The sequence below is a fragment of the Pristiophorus japonicus genome, chromosome 1 (assembly GCF_044704955.1).
Source record: "Pristiophorus japonicus isolate sPriJap1 chromosome 1, sPriJap1.hap1, whole genome shotgun sequence".
In the NCBI taxonomy this organism is placed as follows: Eukaryota; Metazoa; Chordata; class Chondrichthyes; family Pristiophoridae; genus Pristiophorus; species Pristiophorus japonicus.
In genome coordinates, this window is record NC_091977.1 from 439,638,091 (window position 1) to 439,651,605 (window position 13,515).

At 45.8% G+C, this 13,515-nt stretch overlaps 1 protein-coding gene across 7 annotated transcripts in view; it reads right to left on the reverse strand.

The window, feature by feature from the left end:
* Positions 1–13,515, reverse strand: part of trappc9 (trafficking protein particle complex subunit 9) — a 1,402,808-nt gene that overhangs the window by 1,196,253 nt on the left and 193,040 nt on the right. For all 7 annotated transcript variants that reach the window (XR_011595734.1, XM_070892854.1, XM_070892846.1 and 4 more), the window contains one exon: positions 12,366–12,511. Coding sequence is in view for 6 of the 7 variants with exons in the window: in XM_070892854.1 (XP_070748955.1) it covers positions 12,366–12,511 (146 nt within the window). In the remaining variant the exon portion in view is untranslated. The remainder of the gene's footprint in view (positions 1–12,365; positions 12,512–13,515) is intronic.

Below are 13,515 nucleotides of genomic sequence, written 5' to 3' on the forward strand. Positions count from 1 at the left end.
ATAAGGTGCCGCACAAGAGGTTTACTAAATAAAATTAGGGCTCGTGGGATTCAGGGTAATATACTAGCATAGATTGAGGATTAATGAATGGACAGAAAAGAGAGAGTACGAATAAATGGGTATTTTAGGTTTGGCAGGCTGCAATTAGTGGGGTGGTGCAAGGATCAGTGCTTGGGCTCCAGCGATTCACAATCTATATCAATGATTTGGATGAGGGGACCAAATGTAAAATATCTAAATTTGCTGATGATACAAAGCTAGGTGGGAATGTAATTTGTGAGGAGAATGCAAAGAGGCTTCAAGGGGATATAGACATGCCAAGTGGCAAATGGAATATAATGTGGTGAAATGTGAAGTTATCCACTTTGGTAGGAAAAATAGAAAAGGACAGTATTTTTTTAAATACTGAGAGACTGGGAAATGTTGGTGTTCAGAGAGACCAGGGTGTCCTTTTACACGAATCACAAAGTTAACATGCAGGTACAACAAGCAATTAAGAAAGCAAATAGTATATTGGCCTTAATTACAAGAGGATTTGAGTTTAAGAATAAAGACGTCTTACTGCAATGATATAGATAGGGCCCTGGTGAGACCGCACCTGCAGTATTGTGTACAGTTTTGGTCTCCTTACCCAAGGAAGGATATACTTGCCATAGAGCGAATGCAATGAAGGTTTACAAGACTGATTCCTGGGATGGGGAGATTATCCTACAAGGAGAGGTTGAGTAGACCAGGCCTATATTCTGTAGAGTTTAAAAGAATGAGAGGTGATCTCATTGAAACGTACAAAATTCTTACAGGGCTTGACAGGATAGATGCAGGGAGGATGTTTCCTCTGGCTGGTGAGTCGAGAACCAGGGATCACAGTCTTAGAATAAACGGGTCAGTCATTTAGGACTGAGATGAGGAGAAACTTCTTCACTCAGAGGGTGGTGAATCATTGGAATTCTCTGTCCAGAGAGCTATGGAGACTCAGTCTTTGAGCATATTCAAGACAGAGATCGATAGATTTTTGAATAGTAAAAGGGAATCAAGGGATATGGGGATAGTGCAGGAAAGTAGAGTTGAGGAAGATTAGCCAAGATCTTATTGAATGATGAAGTAGGTTGAGGGGCTGAATGGTCTACTCCTGCTCCTAATTCTGTTATGTTCAAGCAAGGCTGCGTCATCGCACCAACGCTCTTTTAAATCTTCCTTGCTGCAATGCTACACCCTTAGCAAGCTCCCCGCCAGAGTGGAGCTAAATTATAGAACAGATGAGAATGTGTTCAACCTCTGTCGCCTGCAGGCCAGATTCAAGGTCGCCATACCCTCTGTCATTGAACTATAGTACGCAGACGACGCTTGCATCTGCGCACACTCGGAAGCCGAAGTTCAAGCCATCGTCAACACCTTCACCGAGGCATACAAGAGCATGGGCCTTACGCTAAACATTAGTAAGATAAAGGTCCTCCACCAACCTGATCCCGCCTCACAGCACTGCCACCCGATTATCAAAATCCATGGTGAGGCCTTGGACAATGTGGACCATTTTTCATACCTTGGGAGCTGACTGTCAGCAAGAGCAGACGTTGATGACTAGGTCCAACACCGCCTGCAGTGCGCTCGCGCAGCCTTCGGTCACCTGAAGAAGAGAGTGTGTTTGAAGACCAGGACCTCAAATCCAGCACCAAGCTCATGGTCTACAGGCCCTCCTATAAGGCTCAGATGTGGACTATCTGCAGCAGACACAAAATGCTGGAGAAGTACCACCAGTGCTCCATCCTCAAGATTCTGCAAATCCGCTGGCAGGACAGATGCACCTACGTCAGTGTTCTCTCTCAGGCCAACATCCACAGCATCGAAGTATTGACCCGCATCGAAGTATTGACCTCGCTTGATCAGCTCCACTGGGTGGGCCACATCGTCCGCATGCCCGACACAAGACTCCCAAAGCAAGCGCTCTACGTGGAGCTTCGACATGGCAAGCGAGCCCCAGGTGGGCAGAGGAAATGCTTCAAGGACACCCTCAAAACCTCCTTGACAAAGTGCAACATCCCCACCAACTCCCTGGCCCACAACCGCCCAAAAAGTGGAGGAAGAGCATCCGGGAGGGCGCTGAGCACCTCAAGTCCCAGCACCAAGAACAAACAGAAACCAAGAGTAGACAGCGGAAGTAACACGCGTCAACCCAAGCTCCCTTTCCTTCAACCACTGTCTGCCCCACCTGTGATATAGACTGTAGGTCCCGCACTGGACTCCTCAGTCATCTGAGAATTCATTTTAGAGTGGAAGCAAGTCATCCTCAACTTCGAGGGACTGCCGATGAGGATGATGAATGATGGAGCAGGCTCGAGGGGTCGACTGGCCTATTCCTGCTCTTAATTCTTATGTTCTTATGTGCAAGACAGCAGTGGTGTGTAGATGACATCACACTGTTAAATTACATACATAAATAATAATGTCAATAGTTCACTAGATTAAATTTTAGTAAATTTACAGTAGTGTGATGAAGCTGGATGAAGCCTATCAGTAGGAGGGAAAATGCTAGTCTATTATAAAGGATGTGATAACGGCACACTTAGATAAAATCAAAGAGATTAAACAAAGTCAACATGGATTTATTAAAGGAAAATTGTGTTTGACAAACTTGCTGGAATTTTTTCAGGATGTAACTGATAGAATAGATAAGGGAGAACCAATGGATGTAGTGTCTTCGGATTATCAGAAGGCCTTTGATAAAGTCCCACATAAGAGGTTTGTGTGCAAATTTAAAGCACATAGGAATGGGGGTAATTTTTTGGCATGGGTAACGTATTGGCATGGATTGACAAATGATTAACTGAAAAGGAAAGAAAGAGAGTCGGAATAAACGGGTGTTTCGGGGTTGCGGGCAGTGATGAGTGGGGTACCACACAAAACAAGGTGGGATTGTGAGTTGTGAGGAGGATGCAAAGACGCTGCAAGGCGATTTAGATAGGTTGAATGAGTGGGCAAGCACAGGGCAGATGCAGTATAACGTGGATAAATGTGAAGTTATCCACTTTGGTCGGAAAACCAAAGACAAAGTATTATTCAAATGGTGATGGCTTGGGAAATGTTGATGTACAGAGGGACCTGGGTGTCCTCGTACACCAGTCATTGAAAGCAAACATAAGAACATAAGAAATAGGAATAGGAGGCCATATAGCCCCTCAAGCCTGCTCTGCCATTTTATATGATCTTCGCTGATCCAATCATGGATTCAGGTCCACTACCCTGCCCGCTCTCCATAATCCCTTATCGGTTAAGAAACTGTCTATCTCTTTCTTAAATTTACTCAATGTCCCAGCTTCCACAGCTCTCTGAGGCAGCTCACAGATTTACAACCCTCTGAGAAAAGACATTTCTCCTCATCTCAGTCTTAAATGGGCGGCCCCTTATTCTAAGATTATGCCCCCGAGTTCTGGTCTCCCCAATCAGTGGAAACATTTTCTCTGCAGCCACCTTGTCAAGCCCACTCATGATCTTGTACGTTTCGATACCTCTCAATCTTCTGAATTCCATTGAGTAGAGGCCCAACCTACTCAACCTTTTCTCATAGGCCAATCCACTCATCTCTGGAATCAAGCTAATGAACCTTCTCTGAACTGCCTCCAAAGCAAGTATATCCTTTCGGAAATATGGAAACTAAAACTGCACGCAGTATTCCAGGTGTGGCCTCACCAATACCCTGTATAACTGTCGCAAGACTTCCCTGCTTTTATACTCCATCCCCTTTGCAATAAAGGCCAAGATTCCATTGGCCTTCCTGATCACTTGCTGTACCTGCATACTAACCTTTTGTGTTTCATGCACAAGTACTCCCAGGTCCCGCTGTACTGGGCAATCTTTCTCCATTTAAATAATAACTTGCTCTTGGATTTTTTTTCTGCCAAAGTGTATGACCTCACACTTTTCAACATTATACCCCATCTGCTAAATTTTTGCTCATTCACTTAGTCTGTATGTCCTTTTGCAGATTTTCTGTGTCCTCCTCACACTCTGCTTTTCCTCCCATCTTTGTATCATCAGCACACTTGGCCACGTTACACTCAGTCCCTTCTTCCAAATCGGACCTCCCGAATGCCTGCCCCCAACCAAGCCTCGGGCCATCTACCATCAATGGCGCTACTCGGCGCCAAGCTTGCGGCCAACACTTCGCCGTAGGCAAGTAGGCTTATACAGTTGTGCCTGGTCTCCAGTTGTCTTGAACCCCCTTGCCACTGGACCAAGACCTTGTTCAGCTGAGCCAGTGTGGTTGCCGGTGTGCAGCGGCCACCCCACATTAAAAGAATTCATGCACAGGCATCTTCCACTTAGTCAGTATGAAGTTCAGGACCTGGAACGTCAGGACCCTTATGGACAATTCCAACAAAAGGAGGCCAGAACGCCGCACCACCATCGTTGCCCGGGAACTCAGACGTTTTGACATCGTCGCCCTAAGCGAGACCCAGCAGCCAGGGGAAGGGCAGTTGAAGGAACATGGTGCAGGTTATACCTTTTTCTGGAAAGGAAAACCGGAGGAAGAACGCCGCCAAGAATGAGCTGGTCGACCTCATCAAAGACTCCCCTGTGGGGTTAACGAACGCCTCATGTCTCTTGTCTCACCCAATCCCGGAATCAATGTGCCACAGTCATCAGTGCATACGCCCCTACACTCGATGCAACGGATGAGGCTAGAGGGTTTTTATTCCAACCTCGAGGCATCCTTGTCCCACGTCCCCACGGACGACAAATTGATCCTTCTGGGTGACTTTAATGCCAGGGTGAGCAAAGACACAGCCCTCTGGGAAGATGTGATTGGCAGAGAGGGGGGAAGGGAAAGCCAACTCCACTGGTACCCTATTCCTGACAAAATGTCTAGAACATGAACTCATCAACACCGTTCAGCCAGAGGGACAAATACAAGGCATCGTGGCAACATCCTCGCTCCAAACACTGGCAAATGCTTGACTGTGTCATCGTCAGAGTCAGGGATCGCAAGAATGTGCGCATCACCCATGCCATGACAGGAGCTGACGACAGCTGGACGGACCACCGTCTAATCCGATGATTCATCAACATTAACATAACCCCAAAGCGGAGCGGGCAGCAGAAGCAGTGCTGCAAAAAAATTAATGCCAGGGCACTGAGACCCCCAGCTGAGAAAGCCCGATGCAGCCAGCGCCTCATAGCTAACCTGACGTGCCTTGATGATCCAGAGATGCTGAATGTCCACAGCGCTTGGTCTGCCCTCCAGGCCTCTATAACCAGTGCCTGTGAAGGGACACTTGGTCACTCAACCAGAAAACATCAGGACTGGTTTGATGAAAATGATCAGGAGATCAAAGAGCTAATAGATCGCAAGCGCAAAGCATTTCTGAGCCTCAAGCAACAACCCAATTCGGGAACTGCAAAACAACATTACAGACGGCTCGAGGCTCAGGTCCGACAAAAAACTCGGGACCTAAAGAACAGATGGTGGATGGAGAAAGCACAGGAGATACAACAACTGGCCGACAGCCATGATATGCGAGAATTCTTCATTGCAGTCAAGGCTACCTACAGTCCAAACTCCCAAGGACCCACCCCACTCCTGTCGAAGAACGGGAAAACACTCATCAAGCACACCGAGGCTGTCAGGGCTCGATGGAAGGAACACTTTGAAGATCTCCTCAACAGAGACTCTGTCTTTGACTTGAATGTTCTTGACTCCATCCCGCAGCATGCGACCCGCCACCAACTCAGTGAAACTCCAACGTTGCACGAGGTTGGCAAAGCCATACAACAGCTCAAGAATAACAAAGCTACGGGTGCGGATGGAATCCCTGCTGAGGCGTTAAAGTATGGTGAAGAAGTGCTGTTACACGACCTCATCTCTCTCATCTGGAGGGAGGAGAGCATGCCGGGAGATCTCAAAGATGCAGTGATTGTGACCATTTTTTAAAAAGGGGACAAGTCCGACTGCAGCAACTAGAGGGGAATCTCCCTGCTATCAGCCACTGGGAAGGTTGGTGCTAGAGTTCTCCTCAACCATCTTCTCCCTGTGGCCGAGGAACTCCTCCCGGAATCACAGTGCGGATTTCATCCCCTATGGGGCACAACAGACATTATCTTTGCAACGTGACAGTTGCAAGAAAAATGCAGGGAGCAGCGCCAGCCCTTATATATGGCCTTCTTCGATCTTACAAAGGCCTCTGACACTGTCAACCGTGAGGGTCTATGGAGCATCTCCTCCGTTTCGGATGCCCCCAAAAGTTTGTCAACATCCTTCGCCTGCTTCACGACAACATGCAGGCCATGATCCTTGCCAAAGGATTCATTACAGACTCAATTCACATCCGGACCGGGGTGAAACATGGCTGCGTCATCGCTCCAACCCTCTTCTCAAGCTTCTTCATCATCATACTCCATCTCACAATCAACAAGTTCCCCGCTGGAGTGGAATTAAACTACAGAACCAGCGGGAAGCTGTTTAACCTACGCCACCTCCAGGCCAGGGCCAAGATCACCCTAACCTCCGTCATTTAGCTGCAGTACGCAGACGATGCCTGCGTTTGCGCACATTCTGAGGCTGAGCTCCAGGATATTGTCAATGTATTCACTGAGGCATATGAAAGCATGGGCCTTACGCTTAACATCTGTAAGACAAAGGTCCTCCACCAGCCTGTCCCTGCCGCTCAGCTGCCCTCCAGTCATCAAGATTCACGGTGCAGCCCTCAACAACGTGGACCATTTCCCATATCTCGGGAGCCTCTGATCAACAAAGGCAGACATTGATGCGGAGATTTAACATCGCCTCCCGTGCGCTAGTGCAGCTTTCAGCCGTCTGAGGAAAAGAGTGTTTGAAGACCTGGCCCTCAAATCTACCACCAAGCTTATGGTCTACAGGGCTGTAGTAATACCCGCCCTCCTGTATGGATCTGAGACATGGACGATGTATAGAAGGCACCTCAAGTCACTGGAGATATATCACCAACGATGTCTCCGCAAGATCCTGCAAATCCCCTGGGAGGACAGGCGCACCAACATCAGTGTCCTCGTCCAGGCTAACATCCCCAGTATTGAAGCACTGATCATACTCAATCAGCTTCACTGGGCAGGCCACATAGTTGGCATGCCAGATACGAGACTCCCTAAGCAAATGCTTTATGCGGAGCTCCTTCATGGTAAACGAGCCAAAGGTGGGCAGCAGAAGCGTTACAAGGACACCCTCAAAGCCTCCTTGGTAAAGTGGACTTTCAAAAGGCCTTTTACAAGGTCCCACACAAGAGATTGGTGTGCAAAATTAAAGCACATGATATTGGGGGTAATGTACTGACATGGATAGAGAACTGGTTGGCAGACAGGAAGCAGAGAGTCGGGATAAACGGGTCCTTTTCAGAATGGCAAGCAGTGGTTAGTGGGGTGCCACAGGGCTCAGTGTTGGGACCCCAGCTATTTACAATATACATTAATGATTTGGATGAGGGAATTGAGTGTAATATCTCCAAGTTTGCAGATGACACTAAGCTGAGAGGCGGTGTGAGCTGTGAGGAGGGCGCTAAAAGGCTGCAGGGTGACTTGGACAGGTTAGGTGAGTGGGCAAACGTGTGGCAGATGCAGTATAATGTCGATAAATGTGAGGTTATCCACTTTGGGGGCAAAAACATGAAGGTAAATTATCTGAATGGCGGCAGTTTAGGAAAAGGGGAGATGCAACGAGACCTGGGTGGCATGGTACAGTCATTGAAAGTTGGCATGTAGGTGCAGCAGGCGGTAAAGGGTGGCAAATGGTATGTTGGCCTTCATAGCTAGGGGATTTGAGTATAGGAACAGGGAGGTCTTACTGCAGTTGTACAGGGCTTTGGTCAGGCCACACCTGGAATATTGTGTTGAGTTTTGGTCTCCTAATCCAAGGAAGGACGTTCTTGCTATTGAGAGAGAGCAGCGAAGGTTCACCAGACTGATTCCCGGGATGGCAGGACTGACATATGAGGAGAGACTGGATCAACTGGGCCTGTATTCACTGGAGTTTAGAAGGATGAGAGGGCATCTTATAGAAACAGATAAAATTCTGACGGGACTGGACAGGTTAGATGCAGGAAGATTGTTCCTGATGTTGTGGAAGCCCAGAACCAGGGTCTAAGGATAAGGGGTAAGCAATTTAGGACTGAGATGAGGAGAAACTTTTTCACTCACTCAGAGTTGTTAACCTGTGCAATTCCCTACCGCAGAGAGTTGTTGATGCCAGTTCATTGGATATATTCAAGAGGGAGTTCGATATGGCCCTTACGGCTAAAGGGATCAAGGGGTACAGAGGTGAATGATCAGTCATGATCTTATTGAATGGTGGTGCAGGCTCGAAGGGCTGAATGGCCTGCTCCTGCACCTATTTTCTATGTTTCTATCACCACTGACACCTGGGAGACCCTGGCAGAAGACCGCCCAAGGTGGAGAAAGTGCATCCGGGAGGGCGTTGAGTTCGAGTCTCAACGCAAAGAGCGTGAAGAGGTCAAGCGCAGACAGTGGAAGGAGCGCACGGCAAACCAGCCCCACCCACCCCTTCCCTCGACGAATGTCTGTCCCACCTGTGACAGGGTCTGTGGCTCTCATATTGGACTGTTCAGCCACTAGAGAACTCACTTTGGGAGTGGAAGCAAGTCTTTCTCGATTCCAAGGGACTGCCGATGATGATAGATTGTAAATAGTTGGAGTCCCAGCACTGATCCCTGCATCACCCTACTAGTTACTGATTGCCAACCCGAGAATCAACCATTTATCCCGACTCTCTGTTTTCTGTTCGCTAGCCAATCCGCTATCCATGCTAATATATTACCCCCAACCCCATGAACTTTTATTTTGTGCAGTAACCCTTTTATATGGCACCTTGTCAAATGCCTTCTGGAAGTCCAAATACACCATATCCACTGGTTCCCCTTTATCCACCCTGTTTGTTACATCCTCAAAGAATTCCAGCAAATTTGTCAAACATGACCTCCCCTTCATAAATCCATGCTGACTCTGCCTGACCAAATTATGCTTTTCCAAATGTCCTGCCACTACTACTTTAATAATGGGCTCCAACATTTTCCCAACCACAGATGTTCGGCTAACTGGTCTATAGTTTCTTGCTTTTGTCGGCCTCCTTTTCAAATAGGGGCATTACATTTGCAGTTTTCCAATCTGCTGGGACCTCCCCAGAGTCCAGGGAATTTTGGTAAATTACAAACAGTGCATCCACTATTCCTTTCGCTACTTCTCTTAAGACCCTAGGATGCAAGCCATCAGGTCCAGGGGATTTATCTGCCTTTAGTCCCATTATCTTACTGAGTACCACCTCCTTAGTGAATGTGATTGTGTTAAGTTCCTCCCTCCCAATAGCCCCTTGACTATCCACTGTTCAGATATTGTTAGTCTCCTCTACCGTAAAGACTGATAGAAAATATTTGTTCAGAGTTTCTGCCATCTCCATGTTGCCCATCACTAATTCCCCAGTCTCGTCCTCTAAGGGACCAACATTTACTTTAGCCACTCTTTTCCTTTTTATATACCTATCGAAACTCTTGCTATCTGTTTTCATATTTTGTTCTAGTTTACTTTCATAGTCTATCTTCCCTGTCTTAATTTTTTTAGTCATTCTTTGCTGCTTTAAAAAGCTTCCCAATTTGGTGGTAAAAACAGAGAGACAGACTATTATCTGAATGGTGACAGATTAGGAAAAGGGCAGGTGCAAAGAGACCTGGGTGTCATGGTACATCAGTCATTGAAGGTTGGCATGCAGGTACAGCAGGCGGTTAAGAAAGCAAATGGCATGTTGGCCTTCATAGCGAGGGGATTTGAGTACAAGGGCAGGGAGGTGTTGCTACAATTGTACAGGGCCTTGGTGAGGCCACACCTGGAGTATTGTGTACAGTTTTGGTCTCCTAACCTGAGGAAGGACATTCTTGCTATTGAGGGAGTGCAGCGAAGGTTCACCAGACTGATTCCCGGGATGGCGGGACTGACCTATCAAGAAAGACTGGATCAACTGGGCTTGTATTCACTGGAGTTCAGAAGAATGAGAGGGGACCTCAGAAACGTTTAAAATTCTGACGGGGTTAGACAGGTTAGATGCAGGAAGAATGTTCCCAATGTTGGGGAAGTCCAGAACCAGGGGACACAGTCTAAGGATAAGGGGGAAGCCATTTAGGACCGAGATGAGGAGGAATTTCTTCACCCAGAGAGTGGTGAACCTGTGGAATTCTCTACCACAGAAAGTTGTTGAGGCCAATTCACTAAATATATTCAAAAAGGAGTTAGATGAAGTCCTTACTATGAGGGGAATCAAGGGGTATGGTGAGAAAGCAGGAATGGGGTACTGAAGTTGCATGTTCAGCCATGAACTCATTGAATGGCGGTGCAGGCTAGAAGGGCTGAATGGCCTACTCCTGCACCTATTTTCTATGTTTCTGTCCTCCCACTAGTTTTGGCCACTTTGTATGCCCTTGTTTTTAAATCGGATACCGTCCTTTATTTCTTTAGTTCTCTTACACCCTTTCCTCCTCACTGGAATATATTTTTCTTGAGAGTTGTGAAATATCTCCTTAAATGTACACCACTGTTCTACACTTCAATCCATTTTCCCAGTCCACTTTAGCCAACTCTACCCTCATACCTTCATAGTCTCCTTTATTTAAGCTTAGTACACTGGTTAGAGATCCAACTTTCTCACCCTCCATCTGAATTTGAAATTCAATCATGCTATGATCACTCATTCCAAGGGGATCCTTTATTAGGAAATTGTTTATTAACCCGGTCTCATTACACAGGACCAGATCCAAGATTGCCTGCCCCCTGGTTGGTTCAGTTACATACTGCTCAAGAAACCCATCCCTTCTGCACTCATGCAGATGCAGCAAGCAGTTAGGAAGGCAAATGGTATAGAGTTATGGGGAGCGGGCGGAGAAGTGGAGCTGAGGCCAGGAGCAGATCAGCTCTGATCTTATTGAATGGAGGAGCAGGCTCGAGGGGCCAAGTGGCCTACTCCTGCTCCTATTTCTTATGTTATGTTAATCAGCAGAAGGTTTCCTTGTCTGTTTGACCAGAAGCCCTGAGACTTCATTGCAAGAGGATTTAAGTACAGGAGCAAGGATGTCTTACTAAAGTTAGATAGAGCATTGGTGAGACCACACCTGGGAGTATTATATGTGCAGTTTTGGTCTCCTTAACTAAGAAAGGATATACTTGCTATAGAGGGAGTGCAACGAAGGTTCACCTGACTCATTCCTTGGATGGCAGGACTGTTGTATGAGGAGAGATTGGGGCGACTCGGCCTATATTCACTAGAGTTTAGAAGAATGAGGGGGGATCTCATTGAAACGTATAAAATTCTGACAGGATTGGACAGACTGGATGCGGGGAGGATGTTTCCCCTGGCTGGGAAGTCTAGAACAAGGGGTCACAGTCTCAAGATACTGGGTAGGAAATTTAGGACTGAGATGAGGAGAAATTTCTTCACTCAGAGGGTGGTGAACCTGTGGAATTCTCTACCACAGAAGACTGTGGAGGCCAAGTCACTGAATATATTTAAGAGGGAGATGGATAGATTTCTAGAAACAAACAGACATCAAAGGGTATGGGGAAAAAGCGGGAATATGGTGTTGAGATAGAGGATCAGCCATGATCATATTGAATGGCAGTGCAGACTCGAAGGGTCTACTGCTCCTATTTTCTATGTTTCTATGGATGCTGGAACACTAACCAATAAATAGAAAATGTGTGTTCATATTTTTCCCAAACCATTCAGTTGCGCATCTCAGCCACATCACCACAGGAAGTGCTGAATTGAAAGCTGCACATCCTCACAAGGAGGAGCACAACAATCATTACTGAGCTGCTCTCATGCAGCATGTCTCCTGTGGGGAGAATTCATTTTAAATTTGCAGTCAAATTTCTTGGTGATTACATCACAAAACATAATCCTGCAATAAGCATTTCATTGCACATCAACTGAGGTCAATATTGGTCAAGGTAGTTGACAAAGAGGAAATAAATCTTCCAAACAGCAACAGACTTGATTTTAACAATTAAAAATAATATTGCATTCGTCAATAAAACAGGATCATGAGGGATGGTTACAATAAAACATTTTATGTTCTCGGTCAAATAATAAATAACTTTTGAAGCTTCATTTTCATAGGTCACATTATTTGTCCCCCTCAATTAAATGTTCTTGCAACTTGTATTTCCCGAACTGCTCTGCCCCTACCATCACAGGGGATCATTTTCGAAAAGATTTGTTTTCCATTAAAATAAATAATCTCATCATATACAGCACGCAGATGAAGAAACCATGTGGACACCAGATTACCAAAATCACCGAGGAACTTGATATGAAAGCTTTATTTAAATGGATATAACCTCACCTATTTTTTTGCTTCTTTCTTCACCACGGTGGTGTGCAATAATCGGTGAGTAAATGAAAGGGCTCTTGGAGGACATGTTCTGACTGAGTGTGTTTTTTATTTTTAGTGGTCGGAGGTTAGGTGGAAGATTCAAGAGTTTTACAGACCTAATGGGAACGAGAGAAAGAAAAGTTTAAAATATTAAAACTTCATCTACATTTTGAAACCATACCTCATCTTAAAAATGCACATAAACTATAGATATTTTAAACCATTTCTTCCATACAAGAAATTAGAGATAACCAATAATAAAACTAATTGAAATGGATATACATTTTACAAATAGTTAAAAATCAGAACACAGCTCAACAGTAGCGGTAGAAAAATAATTAGCATCAATTTTAAGTGGATAATAAAAGGCCCAAATGACAGTACAAGTATATAAAGTACTCTGATATGCTCAGTATGTTCACTCCGCCAATTTGGCACATTGGAATCAATAAGCTGTTCCGTGGGACAGGCCACACTTAAACCAGGCTGGAACCAGTGTCCTGAATCGAATAGCTCGGGCAGCAGACAGGACTTTAAACTAATGAGGAAGAGGGGTGGGGGGTGGGGAGGGTTGAGGAGAGAATAAATTTAAAGGCAGCAAGAGAAATGTCAAGGCTCTGCAGCACAGCAGAGTTCTAGGTAAAAATAAACAAAGAGTAGGTCAGGAAGAGGCAGCGAGAGTAATAAAGGTAATTGTGCATCACTGATCAGGGAAAAATGGAAAAAAAAGTCAAAGCTAAAGGCACTATATCTGAATGAGAAAAAGATTCGGAACAAAATGGATGAATTAATAGCGCAGATAGAAATCAATAGGTTTGATCTAATAGCCATTACAGAGACGTGGTTGCAAAGTGACCACGGTTGGTGTAGTAGGTTAAGGAATTATCGACAGATTATATGTAATCATCATAGGCAGTTCCTCGAGATCAAGGAAGACTTGCTTCCACTCTTAACATGAATCCTGAGGTGGCTGAACAGTCCAATACGAGAGCCACAATCCCCCTCACAGGTGGGACAGATAGTTGTTGAGTGCAAGGAAGGGTGGGACAGATTTGCCGCACAACTCTTTCCGCTGCCTGCGCTTGATTTCTGCACGCTCTCGGCGATGAGATTCGAGGTG